General features: G+C 46.3%; 1 protein-coding gene across 1 annotated transcript; it reads right to left on the bottom strand.

The window, feature by feature from the left end:
- Positions 1 to 905: 905 nt before the first annotated feature.
- LOC140065725 (nicotinamide N-methyltransferase-like) lies at positions 906 to 19,172 on the bottom strand. The gene is made up of 3 exons (XM_072113299.1): positions 19,022 to 19,172; positions 1,988 to 2,195; positions 906 to 1,437 (listed from the first exon to the last, which is right to left on the bottom strand). Exons 1-3 carry the CDS (start codon positions 19,170 to 19,172, stop codon positions 1,014 to 1,016), a joined length of 783 nt encoding a protein of 260 aa, XP_071969400.1. The 3' UTR covers positions 906 to 1,013.
- Positions 19,173 to 20,812: the final 1,640 nt, after the last annotated feature.

Below are 20,812 nucleotides of genomic sequence, written 5' to 3'. Positions count from 1 at the left end.
CGGAGCTGTGAGTGGTGTAATTTTTTGCAACTTCTGATGACGTTTTCAATGCTTCAATTTTTTGGACTGTACGACCTTTTGATCACTTTTTGTAGAATTTTTTCTATTTTTCAAAATGGCAAAAAAATGCCATTTGCGACTTCGGGCGCTATTTTCCGCTACGGGGTTAAATGCAGTGAAAAACGGTTATTATATTTTGATAGATCGGGCATTTTCGGACGCGGCGATACCTAATGTGTTTATGATTTTTACTGCTAATTTATATTTATATCAGTTCTAGGGAAAGAGGGGTGATTTGAATTTTTATGTTTTATTAATATAATTTTTTTTTACTTTTTTTTATTTATTTTTTTTACTATTTTTCAGACTCCCTAGGGTACTTTAACCCTAGGTTGCCTGATTGATCCTATCATATACTGCCATACTACAGTGTGGCAGTATATGGGGATTTTGCATACCATCTATTACAATGTACAGATCGCACATTGTAATAGATAGCCTCGATCATGATAGCCTCGGATCTTTGTGTGATCCGAGGCTGTCATGACAATGGATCGCCACTCCCCGGTGACGTCATGGGGAGTGACGATCGTAGCTAAGATGGCGGCGCCTACGCGCTGCCGGCTCTTTAATGCCGGCGGCAATCAAAGGGTTAACACCCGCGATCGGTGCAAGCACCGATCGCGGGTGTTAGCGGCAGGCATTTGCTTCATTATGAAGCAAACGTCTGGTGAGTATGAAGAGGGCTCAGCCCGTGAGCCCTCTTCATACTCCCCCATGCGCAGCAAGACGTAAGGGTACATCTTATTGCGCTATGGGGTTAATCATATGATTTTAATGGAAGACTTCTTTTAATATTTTTTTTAGCTTCCTTCCTTTATCTTTAATTGAAACCTGTAAAACAAATCACATTCATAATAAATGCAAAAAAGCAGAAAAGTGCCAGTTATTGGAGGAGATAAATGAGGTCCTCTGCACATACAATATACAATCTGATCATGTTTAATACACTTCTACTTCTCCTTGTGAGCTGCAATAAATATTACAGCTTTGTAGTCAATGAGATCACTGACATTTGTTCTCTTTTTAACCTCCCAGCGATCAATAACAAAACCTTCTCCAGCTAGAGCTTTCCTGGCAAACTCCTCATCATATTTAAAAAGATAAATCCTATCTTTCCCAGCTGTTATGTATGTTGCATTTAAACTCCCAATTATTATGAAGTGTCCCCCAGGTTTTAGCAGATTTGAGAACTTCCTGAGATATCTGACATAATCATCTTGGTCTTTGCAGATATAATCCAGGAGCCAAGCGCTGATGATACAATCTGCTGGTGGTAAATCTATTGGTTCTGTTATATTTTCTTTCTCCAGGTCACATTTCACAACATGTTGCAGCGCGGATCTCACTTTTCCTTCTTTGTCTTCTATCTTGTCACTGAAAGAAATATAAAAAGTGAAACAAATTTGACTTAGAGTAATGACCTTTGCTGGTGCCATGTAAAGGGTAAAGAAACCATGCTGCGAGCAGAGGCCGAGAGAAGTGGGTGGCTAATGGACATCTAGAGGGTTTCTTTGCCAGCATTTAAATAGTTAAGATTCAAACTGCTGGTGGTTTTGCCTGTGTCTCTTTGAAGGTTAACATCTGTGATCAGGGCCAGCATCGATCACTGGTGTCAGTGGTGAGTTTGGATTACGGGTATCTAAACCAAACTTTTGTTTCAGGGTGCTGTCACACGTTGCGTTTACTGCATGCGTTTAAAAACGCATTGCTACAACTGAAGGGAGATTTGCCTAATTAAACAGCTGTTAACAGCTGCGTTTACAAAACGCAAGCGTTAACAGCTGTTTAATTAGGCAAATCTCCCTTCAGCTGTAGCAATGTGTTTTTAAACGCATGCGGTAAACGTGACATGTGACCGCACCCTCAGGTTCTGCAGATTTTATGAATCTGAACCCTCCTGGGTCCACTCATCAATATAATTCACCTTTTTCCTTCTACGTCTGCATGAAGTTGTGCAGCATGTCCCCAGTGAAATGCTCCTGTACGAGTGTCCACCCATCTCTTCAGCTCCAGGATGCATCTGTCTTGGATCTTCAGGACTATGATGTTTTTAAAAAACTCACAGGCTGAATACAAGTGATGAACCAATGAACCATGGCTGAGGTCTATCAAAATATCTCCTTTAATATGACCTGTAACAAAATAATAATACTGAAACATCAAACTATATAATGGTAATGATATTGCAATCCATTCATTTACCCTTTTTTCCATGACACATAGTACTTATGTATTTTACTACAAAAAGCTGGAAAAAGGTATTGGCCCACAGTTATTAAAGCCCCTGCTGACTTTGCACACTGACCTATCTGACTTTGCACATTCTTTTTAGTGCTAATTGTATTTATTTTATTTACGTCTGTGTCGCGTCTGCACTACGTCCAACGTAGCGTTCCGGTGCACAGTGGGACTATGTGACACATTTACCATGCGGTGTCCATCAGAATTGTGTTGCACGCCCTTTGTTAACCCCTTAACGACGGAGGGTTTTTCGGCTCATTTCTCGCTCTCCAACTTCAAAAATCCATAACTTTTTCATTTTTACGTGTACAGACCTGTGTGAGGGCTTATTTTGTGCGTAACAAATTTTAATTTCCCGTAATGTTATTTATTTTAACATGCCGTGTACTGCGAAGCTGAAAAAAAATTCCAAATGTGGAAAAATTGAAAAAAAAACGCACGTTCTTGTGGGCTCAGTTTTTACGACTTTCACTCTTCGCTCCAAATAACACGCCTACTTTATTCTTTGGTTCAGTGCGATCGCGGTGATACCAAATTTATACAGGTTTTATTGTGTTTTAATACATTTTCAAAAATTAAACGAATGTGTACAAAAAAGAAAAAAAATTTTTTGCCATCTTCTGACGCTAATAACTTTTTCAAACTTTGGTGCACGGAGATGTGTGAGGGGTCATTTTTTGCGAAATGAAGCGACGTTTTCATTGCTACCATTTTGAGGTCTGTGCTACATTTTGATCATTTTTTATTTCATTTTTTATGTTATGTAAAAAGGTGTAAAAGTCGCATTTCGGACATTTGGGCGCCATTTCCCGCCTTGGAGGTCACCGCCGCCCATACCTGTTTTTATATTTTGATAGATCGGGCATTTTGGGACGCGGCGATACCTAATATGTTTGTGATTTTTACTGTTTATTTTGTTTTATATCAGTTCTAGGAAAAGGGGGGTGATTTGAATTTTTAATATTTTATTAATTTTTTTTCTTTTTTTTAACTTTTTTTTTTCTTTTTTTTTTCACTATCTTTTAGACCATCTAGGGTACATTAACCCTAGATGGTCAGATCGCTGCTACCATATACTGCAATACTTCTGTATTGCAATATATGGCATTTTTGCAGTTCATTCATTACAATGAGCCACTGGCTCATTGTAACGAATCTGCAGATGCCAGATAGTCTCCGGTCAAACGAAGACCCGAGGCTACCATGGCAACCGATCGCCGCCCCCAGATGACGTACGGGGGCGTGGCGATCGCAAAAAAGATGGCGGCGCCCGAGCGCCGCCGTCTTTTAAATGCCGCCGGCGACTTTGCCGGCGGCAGTGGAGGGGTTAATAGCTGCGATCGGTGCAAGCACCGACCGTGGTTATTAGCGGTGGGGGTTTTATGCAATATGCAAAAACCCCCACCTTTGTATGAAGAGGACTCAGCCCGTGAGCCCTCTTCATACATTCCTTATACCTCTGCGCCGTAGAGCTACGGCGCAGAGCGTTAAGGGGTTAAAGGACATCTACCAACGGATTACTGATGATAAAGTGTCCTTATTAGGTTGTTCAATCTGTCTAGAGGATGGAAGAAACAGTTTTTTAACAAGTTTTCTGGCAGTTTTAAGAACAAAATATTAACTTTGTAAAACCTCACTCCACGCCCCAGCTCAGACATCACCAGCTGGATCCTTATTCCCCGGCTGGGAGCAGAAGGCAGGAGGGGTGCATAAATTAAAAAGCCAGGGAAACCGAGAAGTGCTCGAGTGCCGTCAACCTGTGCGCCTTTGGCTGTTTTACAAAGTTAATATTTTGTTATTAAAAACAGTTCCCCCAATGCTCTAGACAGATTGAGCAGGTACATGAAGAGGGCTCACGGGCTGAGCCATCTCCATAGCCGGTAAGTCTTTGCTGCATATTGCAGGTAACTAGAGATGAGCGAGCACTAAAATGCTCGGGTACTCGTTATTCGAGGCGAACTTTTCCCGATGCTCGAGTGCTCGTCTCGAATAACGAGCCCCATTGAAGTCAATGGGAGACTCGAGCATTTTTCAAGGGGACCAAGGCTCTGCACAGGGAAGCTTGGCCAAACACCTGGAAACCTCAGAAAAGGATGGAAACACCACGGAAATGGACAGGAAACAGCAGGGGCAGCATGCATGGATGCCTCTGAGGCTGCTTAAATGCACTATTATGCCAAAATTATGGGCAACAGCATGGCCATGACAGAGTGACAGAATGAAGCTAGATAGCATCTAAAACATCCAATAATTGACCCTGACACTATAGGGGACGGCATGCAGAGGCAGCGGCAGGCTAGAGAGTGGCATGGCGACATACCCTAAATGGACTCAGGCTTCAAACCAATGGGTAGCAGAGAGGAACCAAAGGAGGTGAGCAAGAAGCGCTGAAATTATTTCCTCTGTGAACAAAAGGTTGACGGTATATTTAGTCGATAACACAGCATGGTGGCAACATAGTGACCAAGTTCCATAACGTATCTGGTGAAACACCCGAAAAATGAGCCTGACACAGCTCGTTTGATAAGGGGACGACATTTGGAGGCAGCCATGGAGAGGACTTCCATGATTAAGAGCGACAGTATGGGGCATCCATATTGCGCTTCTATGATTGCAACTGCAGGTCTCCAGCATGGCGGCGACAGACGCGCCGAGTTCCACTATGTATCTGGTGAAACACCTGAAAATTCTGCCTGACACAGCTCGTTTGATAAGGGGACCATGTATGGAGGCAGTGAACTAGTAGTAGATTAAAGGTGCTGCAGTTAAAACTATGTTAGTTGGATCTTGGGATGGAGCTGGCGCTCCGCTGCCAGGCGAGCTTTCGCCAATCCAAGCCCCTGTCTCTAGGCTACTCCCCAAACAGCACTTCTAAGATCCTTTTGCATAAGATCAAGTGTAGTAGCGTTCTTATAAGTTTGGGATATGGCGGGTGAGGGGAATGTAAACAGATGCGCAAGAAGCGCTGAAATAATATCGGTAAATGATAAAAGTTTGCCAGTATATTTTGTGGATTACACAGCAGGGTGGCGACAAAGTTAACAAGTTTGATGTGGAATGCCCTGTAATAGCTCTTGGGCGGTGTGCCTTTTATCGCCTAGGCTGAGCAGTTTGAGCACCGCCTGCTGTCGCTTAGCGACGGCACTGCTGCTGTGCCTAGAGCTACCGACTGATGGCGCCATGCCCACGGATGGTAATTCGGAGGAGGAGGAGGTGGAGGAGGGGTGGGAGGAGGAGGAGGCCTTTGAGACCTGGACCGAGGTAGGCCCCGCAATCCTCGGCGTCGGCAGTATATGACCAGCCCCAGGGTCAGACTCGGTCCCAGCCTCCACCAAGTTAAGTGTAGTAGCGTTCTTATAAGTTTGGGATATGGCGGGTGAGGGGAATGTAAACAGATGCGCAAGAAGCGCTGAAATTATATCCGTAAATGGTAAAAGTTTGGCAGTATATTTTGTGGATTACACAACAGTGTAATCAACAGATGCGCAAAAAGCGCTGAAATAATATCGGTTAATCATAAAAGTTTGCCAGTATATTTTGTGGATAACACAGCAGGGTGGCGACAAAGTTAACAACTTTGATGTGGAATCCATGAAAACAACCCAAATTTCTGCCTGACACACCTCGTTTGATAAGGGGACGATGTATGGAGGCTGATGATGGCGGCATCGCCACTGACCATCTGTGTTGACTCCTCAAAGTTACTCAGCACCTGACAGATATCAGACATCCACGTCCACTCCTCATTGTAGACTTGAGGAAGCTGACTGACCTGACTACCAGTTCTGGTGGAAGTTGACATCTGGCAGTCTACAATCGCTCGGCGCTGCTGGTAAACTCTGGATAACATGGTTAATGTTGAATTCCACCTCGTGGGCACGTCGCACAACAGTCGGTGAGCGGGCAGTTGGAGGCGGCGCTGCGCTGCCCTGAGAGTGGCAGCATCTGTGCTGGACTTCCTGAAATGCGCACAGATGCGGCGCACCTTCGTGAGCAAATCAGACAGATATGGGGTATGTCTTGAGGAAACGCTGAACTATCAGATTTAACACATGGGCAGGCATGGCACATGTGTCAGTCTGCCGAGTTGCAGAGCCGCCACCAGGTTACGGCCGTTGTCACACACAACCATGCCTGGCTTCAGGTTCAGCGGTGCCAGCCACAGATCAGTCTGCGCCGTGATGCCCTGTAATAGTTCTTGGGCGGTGTGCCTTTTATCGCCTAAACTCAGCAGTTTGAGCACCGCCTGCTGTCGCTTAGCGACGGCACTGCTGCTGTGCCTAGAGCTAGCGACTGATGGCGCCATGCCCACGGATGGTAGTTCGGAGGAGGAGGTGGAGGAGGGGTGGGAGGAGGAGGAGGCACAGTAGGCCTTTGAGACCTGGACCGAGGTAGGCCCCGCAATCCTCGGCGTCGGCAGTATATGACCAGCCGCAGGGTCAGACTCGGTCCCAGCCTCCACCAAGTTAACCCAATGTGCCGTCAGCGATATATAGTGGCCCTGCCCGGCAGCACTCGTCCACGTGTCAGGTGGACCTTGTCAGAAACGGCGTTGGTCAGGGCACGGATGATGTTGTCTGACACGTGCTGGTGCAGGGCTGGGACGGCACATCGGGAAAAGTAGTGGCGGCTGGGGACCGAATACCGAGGGGCGGCCGCCGCCATGAGGTTGCGAAAGGCCTCGGTCTCTACCAGCCTATAGGGCAGCATCTCCAGGCTAAGCAATCTGGAGATGTGGACATTAAGGGCTTGGGCGTGCGGGTGGGTTGCACTATATTTCCTTTTCCGCTCCAGCGTCTGGGGTATGGAGAGCTGAACGCTGGTGGATGCTGTGGAGGATCGTGGAGGCGACGATGGGGTTTTTGGGCCAGCGTCAGCTGACACAGGGGAAGGAGCAGTGGTGTGCACGGCTGGAGGTGAACGGGCTTGGTGCCACTGAGTGGGGTGTTTAGCATTCATATGCCTGCGCATACTGGTGGTAGTTAAGCTAGTAGTGGTGGAACCCCTGCTGATCCTGGTTTGGCAAAGGTTGCACACCACAGTCCGTCGGTCATCCGGTGTTTCCTTAAAGAACCTCCAGACTTCTGAAAATCTAGCCCTCGCCGCGAGAGCCGTCGCCACGGGAGCTTCACTACGTGACACATTTGGCGCTGATGCACCAGCTCTGGCCCTGCCTCTCCGTCTGGCCCCACCACTGCCTCTTCCAACCTGTTCTGGTCGAGGACTCTCCTCCGTCTCAGAAGCACTGTGTTCACCCAGCCTCTCAACCCAGCTTGGGTCTGTCACCTCATCATCCTCCGATCCCTCAGTCTGCTCCCCCCTCGGACTTCCTGCCCTGACAACAACTTCACCACTGTCTGACAACCGTGTCTCCTCATCGTCGGACACCTCTTTACACACTTCTTCCACTACGTCAAGAAGGTCATCATCACCCACAGACTGCGACTGGTGGAAAACCTGGGCATCCGAAAATTGCTCAGCAGCAACCGGACAAGTGGTTTGTGACTGTGGGAAGGGTCCAGAAAACAGTTCCTCAGAGTATGCCGGTTCAAATGCCAAATTTTCCTGGGAGGGGGCAGACTGGGGGGGAGGAGGCTGAGGTGCAGGAGCTGGAAGAGTGCCGATTTCGGTGACATGGGTGGACTGCGTGGAAGACTGACTGGTGGACAAATTGCTCAAAACATTGTCGGCAATCCACGACATCACCTGTTCGCACTGTTCTGGCCTCAACAGTGCTCTACCACGAGTCCCAGTAACTTCAGACATGAACATAGGGAGTGTAGCTCTGCGGCGTTCCCCTGCTCCCTCATCAGCAGGTGGTGTCTCACCCCGCCCAGGACCACGGCCTCTGACCCCTGCAGTAGTTGGACGCCCACGTCCCCGCCCTCGTCCTCTACCCCTAGCCCTCAGGTCAAACATTTTGAAAAAGAAAGTTATAACTTGAATTTTTTTTTTACTTTTTTTTTTTATTTTTTGTTTTGTGTTTTTTAGTTTTTAAAACCAAACGATGCTATCCTATTGCTATGGCTATTTTCTAGCCAAGTATGAAAGCACACTGCTATGCCAGATGAGATGACGCTGAGTTATGAAAAAAATAAACGTAAAATAAAAAGTAAATGGCAGACTGTGCCTAATTGAAATCCAACCCCTAATAAATTGTCCCACTTCGGACTTTGCGATGGATATGTGCGTCACTAAGCGCTAAACACAACGGTCGCAAGTCTCACTGCAAATTCCTCACAATATGGTAGTAGATGCACTACAGCAAGGCCAGCCACCAGCAGATCAACCAGAAATAAAATATATAACGCTATTGTAGGCCTAAGTAAGGTGTTTGGATTCTCCTATGGCTATTTTCTAGCCAAGTATGAAAGCACACTGCTATGCCAGATGAGATGACGCTGAGTTATCAAAAAATAAACGTAAAATAAAAAGAAACTGGCAGACTGTGCCTAATTGAAATCAAACCCCTAATAAATTGTCCCACTTTGGTGTTTGAGGTGGATATGTGTGTCACTAAGAGCTAAACACAACGGTAGCAAGTCCCCCTGCAAATTCCTCACAATATGGTACTAGCTGCAAATAATAAAAAAAAATGTATAACGTTATTGTAGCCCTAAGAAGGGCTGTTGGGTTCTTGTTGAATCACTCCTGCCTAACACTATTCTAATAGAACAGCCTAACGCTTTCCCTGACCAGCAGCAGCTCTCTCCCTAGTGGCATCCAGACACAGAATGATCCGAGCAGCGCAGGCAGGGGCTAGGGTCACCTGATCTGGCCAGCCAACCACTGCTATCGACGTGTAAGGGTACCACGTCATGCTGGGTGGAGTGCAGAGTCTCCTGGCTTGTGATTGGCTCTGTTTCTGGCCGCCTAAAAAAGCAAAACGGCGGGAGATGCCATTTTCTCGAGCGGGCGAAGTATTCGTCCGAGCAACGAGCAGTTTCGAGTACGCTAATGCTCGAACGAGCATCAAGCTCGGACGAGTATGTTCGCTCATCTCTACAGGTAACCGTTAACACCAGTGATATCCCATTGATCGCCAGCAAAGCTGCCGGTGGCTTCAAAAAGATGGCTGCGTATGGGGGCCATCATCTTGGTGACGTCAACAGGAAGCAGCGATCGGTCGCCATGATAGGCTCGGGTCTTCTGAAGATTTGATCCTGTCTCGTTTTAACCCATTCATTATAATGTGCGATTTGCACATTTTAATGAATGAGGTGGAAAATACCCATACACTGCCATACTGCGTTTAACCCCTTAACTGAATAATAATAATTTATTGTCCCTGAAAGGGGAGAAAAGAAGATGTCACAACCAGTTTGACCAACACAAACAATACATAAAATACAATACAATAAAACACATTACATAAAATTCAACATAATAAAAGACATCAACAATATAAAATTAGGGACCTAAAAGAGCACTAAAACCCCAATTCTGTACACAACCCACTACTCATGTCTAACTCCACGGTCCTAAACTGATACAAACAAGAGTTTAGATCCCAATTGCTAAAAAAATACACATAAAAAATAAACAGCCTTTGTGAAATTAGACAAATTGATAGTGTATGGATGATCTATCTGTCCTGCATTTAATTTCTTTCATTCTTCCACTAAAACCACTTTGCTGCAATTGTAGGTCTGTAACCATGTGTAACCATCTGTAACCAAGTACAAATTTCTAAGTGAAAATAGCGCCCAAAGTCATAATGGAACTTTTTTGACATTTTGAAACATATAACAAATTCAATAAAAAGTGATCAAAAGGTTGAACAGTCCTAAAAAATGGTAGCATTGAAAACGCCACCCGTCCCCCCCGTCCCCCAGCTCGATAAAACGAAGTATGAAAAACGCCACAAGACGGCAAAATCAAAAAAAATAATTTGGTACAGGAGGTTTTAATTTTTGTAAATGTATGAAAACATTATAAAACCTATACAAATTTGGTATCCCTGTGATCATACTGACCCAAAGAATAAATGAAACATGTCATTTGGGGCGCACAGTGAAAGCAGTAAAATCCAAGCCCACAAAAAAACATTGCAAATGCATTTTTTCACCATTTTTTCCCGCTTCCTGGTACACGTACCATCACTATAAAGTGCAATTTGTTATAGATTTTTGAAGGTTGGGAGTAAAAAAATGGAAATGAAAAAACTAAAAAGGGTCAGGTCGTTAAAGGGAGGACCTGTCACCAGATTTTGACCACCCTGACTAACAATGTCTGCTGGGGGTTACAAGTCCTCCCCATATCACCTAAAATTAGCTGCCAGTGAGGCGCTGTACCTTAATTACAGATGTTTTTCTGATATGCAAATTAGCTTTTCTGACTCATGTCTGGTGTTTGTGACTCTTCTCTCTCTCAGGCTGCCAGTGAACCACGCCATTTATTCTAGCTGACAGCTCTGTGTCTCTTCAAATCATTGCCCTGCCTCCTTGTACTGATGGACTGTATGCTAATATTCAACTAAAAGCTCATGTAAAGCTCTATGTACAGATGGGAAGTATTGTATCAATTTATTTTCACGGTGCCTTGTGTTACATTCATAACATGTGACCAGTGACATCATCGCAGGTCCCTTAGTCTTCTAAGAATGGCAAACTGTAGCCGAGAGGAGGATGTATGTGATTACATTAAATCACTGCAGCCTGCATGGAGGATGAAGAGGAGTAGAAGTCCATGGAGACAGCTGTGACTTCATGTGGTCAGATACAGACATGGGCTACAGTTTACTATTGTTAAGAGGCTAAATGACCTTAGATGATGTCACTCTGGTCACATGAGATGCCAGAAAACTTGTAAAAAACAGTCACGCCATCCCCTAGATGGAACAAGCAGCCTAATTAGGGCACTCTACCACCAGTAACCTGTAACCAAACAGAGCAGTGCAGGGAGCGCCAGATTCATGAAGAACCTGCGACACAATTCCTGAATGTGGCGCACCCTGCATACTTCACAGGCAAACTGCACATAGTGTTATTTGCACTGTTTTTGATAAATGTGGGCCATTGACTTGAGTATCAGCAGCCTCTTCCATCAGTGAGATACCCAGTAGCCTCAAACACAGGGCCCCTTGTGATATGATAATTGGAGCACTGTCATGTTATTCAATACGATACAACATTTTTAAGAAAAGGAAAAAAAAACATTATCTTATGCATTTGCATTGGGGGACATGTATCATAGTTTTTTCTTTCTTTGGTGAATTTGGCAGCTCTTTGTTGCGCCTTATGTATGATACATGTTGAAATTTTCCTATCCTGGCAGGCGCAAATGTTGGCTTCTTTGTGAGACTTCTTGTTGCAAATGTGTTAGGATCAGTGGATCCTCTGGACCACCGCGGGAGATGGAACTAGCCAACACCCGGGACCGGAGTAAAGCGGCACCTGGTATTCACCAGAGCCTGCCGCAAAGCGGGTTGGACTTGCTGCGGCAGGATACCACTAGGTCGTTCCCAGGTGCGACTAGCCCGCGGTGGCAGCCGAGGTCGAGGTACCTTAGCGGATAACAATCTTGTAGTCAGGTCCAGGCACCGGGTCAGGGCAGGCGGCAGAGATGCAACGTCAAGTCCAAGTCCGGGGTCAGCAACAGGAGGTCCAGGCAGGTGGGAACAGGAACACAGGCACACGGAACACAGCAACACGGAGGAACTTAGGTAACACAGGACTCGGGGGGAGCGGGGACACACAGGAACGCAGGAATACACAGGAACGCAGGAATACTCGCTTGGAAGCTTTCTCTAAGGCTTTGAGGCACAAAGATCCGGCAGGGGACACAGGAAGAGGCAGGATTCTTAAAGGTGAGGTGTTCAGCCAGTGCACCAATTAGCGGTGCGCTGGCCCTTTTAATTTTTGGCAGGAGCCGCACAGGCGCCCTAGGAGGCGGGGACGCGCGCACGGCAGTCCGGGGAAAAGCAGGAGCCGGGAGAGGCCGGCTGCAGCGGGGACACATGGGGGAGCATGGATACGCCCGCAATCTGAGACAGGGATCGCGGGAGCACCCGTGACAGTACCCCCCCCCCCCCTTCGGCCTCCCTCTCTTCTTGGGCCTTAGCAAATGTTGGAGCAGGCTCTTGTCCAGGATGTTATCCTCTGGCTCCCAAGATCTCTCCTCAGGACAAATCCTTTCCAGTCTACCAGAAACAACCGCCTACCTCTCACTGTCTTAGTATCCAGGATCTCCTTCACCTCAAAGACATCAGTAGAGTCCGCTTGTGGTGCTGGAGGGAGAGGAACTTGTCAGGCAAAGCGGTTTAAGATGACTGGCTTGAGGAGGGAAACGTGGAAGGAGTTGGGTATGCGCATGCTAGAAGGCAGCCGCAGTTTGTAGGCCACCGGGTTAATGCGACTGAGGATTTCAAATGGACCCAAGAACCGTGGTCCCAATTTGTAGCCAGGGATCTTCAGTTGGACGTACCTTGAGGATAACCAAACCCTGTCACCAGGAGCTAAGACAGGAAAAGGCCGACGTTTCTTGTCCGCTTGACGCTTGGTCTTGGCAGAGGTTTGGAGCAATGAGGTACGGACTTGTTCCCAGATGGCTTTTAGATCCTGTACCAAGTTCTCCACAGCAGGAACATCTGCAGACACAGGTAACGGAAGAGGAGGCCGTGGATGCAGTCCGTAATTAATAAAGAAGGGAGCAGAACCATCATCAGGGAATTGTAGGAAAACTCCGCTCATGGTAAAAGAGAAGCCCAGTCGTCCTGACGGGCGGACACAAAGTGGCGGAGATAGCACCCCAAAGTCTGATTCACCCTCTCCACTTGGCCGTTGGACTGAGGATGATAGGCAGAGGAAAAGTCCAATTTCATTTGCAGCTGGTTGCTCAGAAACGATGTGCCGGGGAAGGCCATGAAGCCAGAAGACGTGCTGGAAGAAGAGACTGGCAAGACGTGGGGCTGAAGGCAAACCTGACAGAGGGACAAAATGGGACATCTTAGAAAAGCGGTTTGTTACCACCCAGATAACGGTATTGCCAGATGATGGCGGCAGATCAGTAATGAAGTCCATGCCACGTGAGACCACGGGCAGGTAGGCACGGGTAACGGCAGCAGAAGACCAGCTGTTTTTTGTCGTGAGGGCTTATTGCAAGCACAAGAGGCACAAGACCGCACAAAATCCCGAACATCCTTGACCAAATCAGGCCACCAATAGAAACGGGAAATCAGGGCCACAGAGCGCTGCACCCCAGGGTGCCCAGCCACTCGAGAAGAATGTCCCCAGGTCAGGATCCTCTTTCGAAGCCCAGGTTGTACATAAGTCTTGCCAGGAGGTAATTGCCGAAGGTCCACCGGTGCTGCCAGCACAAGCCTCTCTGGAGGAATGATGTGTCTCGGAGCATAGTCCTCCCCCATAACATCGGAAGCACATGACAGGGCGTCAGCCTTGATGTTTTTTTCAGCAGGGCGAAAATGGATTTGGAAGTCAAAACGGGAAAAGAAGAGGGACCACCGGGCTTGACGTGGGTTCAACCGTTGAGCTGTCTGTAGGTACTGGAGGTTCTTGTGGTCAGTGAAAATGCTGACTGGAAATCGAGCTCCTCCAGATGACGCCATTCCTCCAAGGCAAGCTTGATAGCCAGAAACTCACGATCCCCAATAGAATAATTCCTCTCTGCGGAGGAAAAAGTTTTGGAGAAGAAGCCACAGGAGAGAGTTCGGCCCCTAGGCCCCTTCTGGGTAAGAACCGCTCCAGCTCCTACGGAAGAGGCATTGACTTCCAGAAAAAATGGCTTTTCGGTATCAGGTCTGGTAAGAACAGATACAGAGGAAAAAACAGTCTTTAATCTCGTGAAGGCCTCCTCAGCCGCTGGAGGCCAGAGACGAGAATTGACACCTTTCTTTGTTAGCGCCACCAGTGGAGCTACCAGGGATGAAAAATGTGGAATGAATTGCCTATAATAATTGGCAAAGCCCAGGAATCTTTGGATAGCATGCAGTCCCACTGGGCATGGCCACTGAAGAACTGCGGATAGTTTAGCGGGATCCATCTGCAGGCCTCTGTCGGAAATAATGTAGCCAAGGTATGGAAGGCTCCTTTGATGAAAGTGGCATTTTTCCAGTTTGGAAAAGAGATGGTTAGTCCTGAGGCGAGGATGTCATCCAGGTAAACCACAACACAACTGTACAATAAGTCCCGGAAAATATCAGTCACAAATTCATGGAAAACGGCTGGCGCATTACAAAGTCCAAAGGGCATAACTAAATATTCAAAATGCCCATCACGGGTGTTAAAGGCGGTCTTCCACTCGGCACCCTTCCTGATGCGAATAAGATTGTAGGCACCACGAAGATCCAACTTGGTAAAGACTCTTGCGCCCCGTAGACGATCAAACAACTCCGTGATCAGCGGCAAGGGGTAGCGATTCTTAACGGTGACTTTGTTAAGACCGCGATAGTCTATACAGGGGTGAAGAGAGCCATCTTTCTTGGTGACAAAAAAACCTGCGCCAGCTGGAGAGGAGGATTTACGTATGAAACCTCTTTGCATATTTTCCTTAACATATTCAGACATGGTGGCTGTCTTGGGTACCGAGAGCGGGTACACCCGACCCCGTGGAGGAGAAGAGCCGGGCAGCAAGTTGATGGGACAATCATAGGGACGATGTGGAGGAAGAGTCTCAGCCTGTTTTTTGGAGAACACATCTGCGAAATCCAAGTATGGAGCGGGGAGCCCCTCCAGGGGTTTGGGAGACAAGGTGGAAGTCCAGACTGGAAGCGGACGAGGGATCTCCATACAATGAGAAGAACAAGCCAGGCCCCAACGGAGAATCTCCCCAGAAGACCAGTCCAGCACAGGGGCATGTTGCTGCAACCAGGGAAGACCCAAAAGGAGGGTGGAAGTGCTTTGGGGAAGTACAAAAAAACAGTCTTTCTTTATGTAAGGCTCCAACTTGCAGAAGCAGGGGTTCTGTGCGAAACCGAATGGGCACGGAAAGAATCTGGCCACTGACTGAGGCAATGGACAATGGTTTCTCAAGACGAACCACTGGGAAGTGATGCCGGGAGACCATGGCTGCGTCCATAAAGTTCGCTGTAGAGCCTGAATCCAGGAAAGCAGAAACTTGGATCTGGGTGCCGGTGTCTACGCTGAGGAGCACAGGAATAATCAGGCGTGGAGAAGCTTGGCTCACACCTAGGGACGCTTCTCCCAAGAGCCCTAGGTGCTGGCGTTTCCCGGACGTTGGGGGCGAACAGGACAAGTCCCGATGTAGTGCCCTGGATTGCCACAATACAGACAAAGGTTCTCCTGTTGTCTTCTGGAACGCTCTTGTAGAGAGAGCCGGATTCTGTCCACCTGCATGGGTTCCTCAGCAGACGATACAGGCGGAGGCTGGAGCGGCCTTTGGAAGGCAGGTGCTAGGCGAGGAAAACCTCTTACCTGAGCTTGAGGATGCTCAGAGCGAAGTTCCTCGGCACGTTCCTTAAACCGGACATCAATCCGAGTGGCCTGTGTGATGAGACCACCCAGAGTTGACGGTAGATCCCGAGCCGCCAGCGCATCTTTGACCTGCGGCGAGAGTCCTTACTTAAAGGTGGCGATGAGAGCTGCATCGTTCCAGGCAAGTTCAGAGTCCATAAAAGGGGGTTATATACAGAAGAGGATACAAGCCATGTGAGGGGTTATATGCAGGAGTGGACACAAGCCATGTGAGGGGGTTATATACAGGAGAGGACACAAGCCATGTGAGAGGGTTACATGCAGGAGTGGACACAAGCCATGTGAGGTGTTATATACAGGAGAGGACACAAGCCATGTGAGGGAGTTATATGCAGGAATGGACACAAGCCATGTGAGGGGGTTATATGCAGGAGTGGACACAAGCCATGTGAGGGTTTATATACAGGAGTGGACACAAGCCATGTGAGGTGTTATATACAGGAGTGGACACAAGCCATGTTTGGGGGTTATATACAGGAGAAGGCACAAGCCATGTGAGGGGCTTATATATAGGAGAGGACACAAGCCATGTGAGGGGGTTATATACAGGAGAGGACACAAGCCATGTGAGAGGGTTATATACAGGAGGGGACACAAGCCATGTGAGGGGGTTATATACAGGAGAAGGCACAAGCCATGGGAGGGGTTATATACAGGAGAGGACAAAAGCCATGTGAGGGGTTATATACAGGAGAGGACACAAGCCATGTGAGGGGTTATATACAGGAGTGGACACAAGCCATGTCAGGTGTTATATACAGGAGTGGACACAAGCCATGTTTGGGGGTTATATACAGGAGAAGGCACAAGCCATGTGAGGGGCTTATATATAGGAGAGGACACAAGCCATGTGAGGGGGTTATATACAGGAGAGGACACAAGCCATGTGAGAGGGTTATATACAGGAGGGGACACAAGCCATGTGAGGGGGTTACATACAGGAGAAGGCACAAGCCATGTGAGGGGTTATATACAGGAGAGGACAAAAGCCATGTGAGGGGTTATAAACAGGAGAGGACACAAGCCATGTGAGGGGTTATATACAGATTTTGGATTTGAGGCGGTATCCTGCATTTTTAAGCAATCTAGTCACACCACAGGGAGATGGCGACAAATGAGGCTGTGGTCACATGTTGCGTTTTGATTGCGATATGATTGTATTTTGAAACACAGTACAACAGCTGAGGAGAGGTGATTTGCCGAATTACATTACTGTTAACATTTACATTTACAAAACGCATAGTAAACACGATGTTAACGTATGTAATAATGTCACGTTTACATCGCGTTTTTGTCCCTTAAGGACGCAGCTTGTTTGTATATTAAGGCTCAGTCCTTTTTTTACATTTGACCAGTGTCTCTTCCTGTGGTAATAACTTTTCAACGCTTTACGAAATCCCTGTGATTTTAAGATTGTTTTCTCGTGAGACATTGTAGTTTATGTTAGTAGTGTCTTTGGACCATATGCCTCTGAGAAAGCTTGTATTGTTGCCCTGTGCCTGTTTATTGATTTCCCATTGTGACCCCGGCCCTTTTCCCATTTATGCTCCTCCACTGCCAGCCCTGACCTGGCAGCGGAGGAAAAATAAAGTCGAAAATGACACTTTTTTTCAATTTTGAAAAATATTAAAAATTCTATAAAAAGTATTTAAAAGGCCATACAGTCCTAAAAATAGAAGCATTGAAAACGACATTAAAAGTTGCAAAAAAGTACACCACCTACAGCTCCGTACACCGAAGTATGAAAAAGTTATTAGCGCCAGAAAATAGCAAAAAAAATTTTTGTGCAGGAGGTTTACATATTTGTAAATGTATGAAAACATTATAAAACCTATACAAATTTGGTATCCCCGTGATCGTACCAACCCAAAGAATAAAGTAGACCTGTCATTTGCGGCGCACAGTGAAAGCTGTAAAATCCAAGCCCACAAGAAAACATTGCAAATGTGTTTTTTTACCATTTTCACTGCATTTGGAATTTTTTTCCCGCTTCCCAGTACACGGCATGGAATATTAAATACCATCACTATGAAGTGCAATTGGTTACCCAGAAAATAAGCTGTCACAGAGCTCTTTATGTGGAAAAATAAAAAAGTTATAGATTTTTGAAGGTGGTGAGTGAAAAATGGAAGTGAAAAAACTAAAAAAGGCCAAGTCTGCGTCCTTAAGGGACAAAAACGCAATATAAACGTGACATTATCGCATACGTTAACATCGTGTTTACTAAGCGTTTTGGAGCTGAAGTTTTGAAATGTGACTTTTCTGATTATTACTTTATTTACTGTAGCCCTACATTAAATAGATTTAAATAATTTACACGTTAAATAGATTTGAGGAGACAATGCACTTTATACTTTGCAACACAATTATGAAATAATGTTATGTACGTTTAGAAATAAACCCACATTTAAATTGAATACATCAGGAAATAGAAGGAGTGCCAGGGATGTTGCTAGGGGCGTAAAAGATGCACTTATGCAAATGTAACAAATTTTCATTAGTGTCAGCTCCTGTATGTAACCCCATGTGCTTGCACTAAAAACAACTGTAATTATCATTTTCAGCTACAGTAAACTAAGGAGTTTTAATGTTCCCCAAATCTAACCTAACATGTAATAATGCCATCTACACTTAATACCTGTGGCATCTACTAATACCCCCTCAATGTGACCTGCAGTGAATAATGCCACCACAACACCCCTACACATAATTCCCCCTGATAGTGGGCTCCTTCTAATCAGACCCACTAAAAAAGAGCCCTCAGCTAATAATACCCACACTAAATAATGCCCCCCCCCCCCCCCCCCACTAAAAAATAACCCCATACTGACTAGTGCCCCTACACTGAATGAGTAATGTCGGCACAGCCACCGGATGAGTAATGCCCCCCACAGAAAGTAATGTCCCTACAGCCCCCAGTAAGTAATGTCACCCCAGACCCAGTATATAATATCGCCCCCATACCCCTAGTATGAAATGTTCCTCACAACTCATCTCCACAGTCTCCACAGCCCCGGTATATAATGTACCCTCACAGCCCAAAATACGACCAAGGATTATCAATAAAGCTTCATTACAGACACCTTACAGCTGATCATTGCAGCTTGGGACTATAGTAAAGCATTCAGAAAGCTTCACCAGAGGTCAGAGGGTTCTGTCTGTATCTAGGGGTCGTCAGTTAATCGGGTGTCCTTAAGAAGGGGACCGCCGGTACTCAGTTTTTTTTCAATTTATTGACATGGAAACACAGGAATTAAGGTACATACCCGATTTGAATGTTTTTGTAAGATTTTCAATAGGAAATTTCAAGGAATCATCACCAAAGACCATTTCAGGTTTGCCTGAAAAGTAATTCTCCAGAATTTGTCTAGAATCACAGCCATGTAAATGGTAGAGCTTATTGGTATGGGAATCCATTATCAAATCCTGAATCTGCATATGTTCAATCCCCCTACTCCAGTGATCAAGGTGTATTTATAGTTACGAAATCATATAAAAAATTATGAGATTCACAAATCAGTCATGAGAACTTAAATTGTCACAGGATTAGATAATCTTTAAACAAACAAATATTATTTTTTATTAATAGGACCATAAAAAAAGGTTCCCTGGGACATCTGGCATCTAAGGAAAAAAAAACATGACTAAGCATGCAATACAGACTTTGGACTCAGGAACTACACTAAGACAGCCCTGTCCCTAGATTCTATGGTGCTTTACACAAAAATATTAGGTTGACCTTTCAAACTAGATCAAACAATCAAACAGGGCCGCATCTGCAATGAAGTCCCCACCACAGGGGGCCAATTGTGGACCCCTTTTAGTGGCGGCGGATCACCGCCACTTGAACAGAGTTGCCAATGGCTGGCAAGTCCGTACTACCTGAAAAATCAATTAGCAGGGGAGGAGAAGAGGAGGGAGCGCTGGGGCTGGAGCCCAAAGGTGAGTAAAAGATTATATTTTTTGGGGGGTTGTCATGGCTGTGCATACTGGGGAGGCTGTGTATACTGGGGGAGGCTGTGCATACAGGGGAGGATATATACACAGAGGAGGTTCAGTATACAGGGGAGGCTGTATATACTGAGGGAGGCTGTGTATACTAGGGGAGGCTGGGTATACAGGGGGAGGCTGGGTATACAGGGGAACTGTGTATACTGGGGAAGGCTGTGTATACAGAGGAGGCTGTTTATACTGGGGGAGGCTGTGTATACTGGTCGAGGCTGTGTATACCGGGAGAGGCTGTGTATACTGGGGGAGGCTGTGTATACTTAAGAAGGGTGTGTATACTGGGTGGCTGTGTATACTGGGGGATGCTGTGTATATTGGGGGATGCTGTGTATACTGGGGGAGGCTGTGTATACTGGGGTGGCTGTGTAAACTCGGGAAGGCAGGTGATGTGAGTCAACTTTGCTTGCCCAAAGGCAGCTACAAGGTTCTAGCCATTGTCGAACGCCCATCTCGCCAGGCCTGAGGTTAAGTGACAGCAACTAGTAATCTGTTTGCTCTTGGATCCCAGTCCACAGTTTCAAGGAACTATGTGGTCTCTCACCCACACAGATGAGTTTCAGCATGGCCTGCTTCCGCTTCACATACCTTTGTTGAAACCACTTCACTAACCCAGTGGCAGTTAAAGTTAAATTATGCTATTCCAGGAATCAGCATAATTCATATACAAATGAGTACCATACGTCCTTTGTACGATCCAGGTGCCATTGCCACCATCGTCTAAGCCTGGGTCAAAGAGAAGAGTGCCGGAGTGATGAGGACCTGGTTGCAGGGAGCACTGGTAAGTGAATATTCTTTTTTTTTTTTTTGCTGTGACTACCTATCTACTGGGGGGCATGTGCTGTGGCTACCTATCTACTGGGAGTATGTGCTGTGGCTACCTATCTACTGGGGTTATGCAATGTGACTACCTATCTACTGGTAGTATGTGCTGTGGCTACCTATCTACTGGGGTTATGCAATGTGACTACCTATCTACTGGTAGTATGTGCTGTGGCTACCTATCTACTGGGGTTATGCAATGTGACTACCTATCTACTGGGAGTATGTGA

Source organism: Engystomops pustulosus, chromosome 6 (assembly GCF_040894005.1).
Source record: "Engystomops pustulosus chromosome 6, aEngPut4.maternal, whole genome shotgun sequence".
NCBI lineage: Eukaryota > Metazoa > Chordata > Amphibia > Anura > Leptodactylidae > Engystomops > Engystomops pustulosus.
Note: the sequence above shows the minus strand (reverse complement) of the source record. Positions and strands in the feature narration are given on the sequence as shown.

Excerpts from the sequence above, each read along its gene's own strand:
- LOC140065725 (XM_072113299.1), bottom strand. The coding sequence starts at position 19,172 with ATGGATTCCCATACCAATAAGCTCTACCATTTACATGGCTGTGATTCT. Across the intron at positions 2,196-19,021 it reads TACAAAAACATTCAAATCGG|GTCATATTAAAGGAGATATT; the intron begins GTATGTACCTTA and ends ATTTTGTTACAG. Across the intron at positions 1,438-1,987 it reads GCAGACGTAGAAGGAAAAAG|TGACAAGATAGAAGACAAAG; the intron begins GTGAATTATATT and ends TATTTCTTTCAG.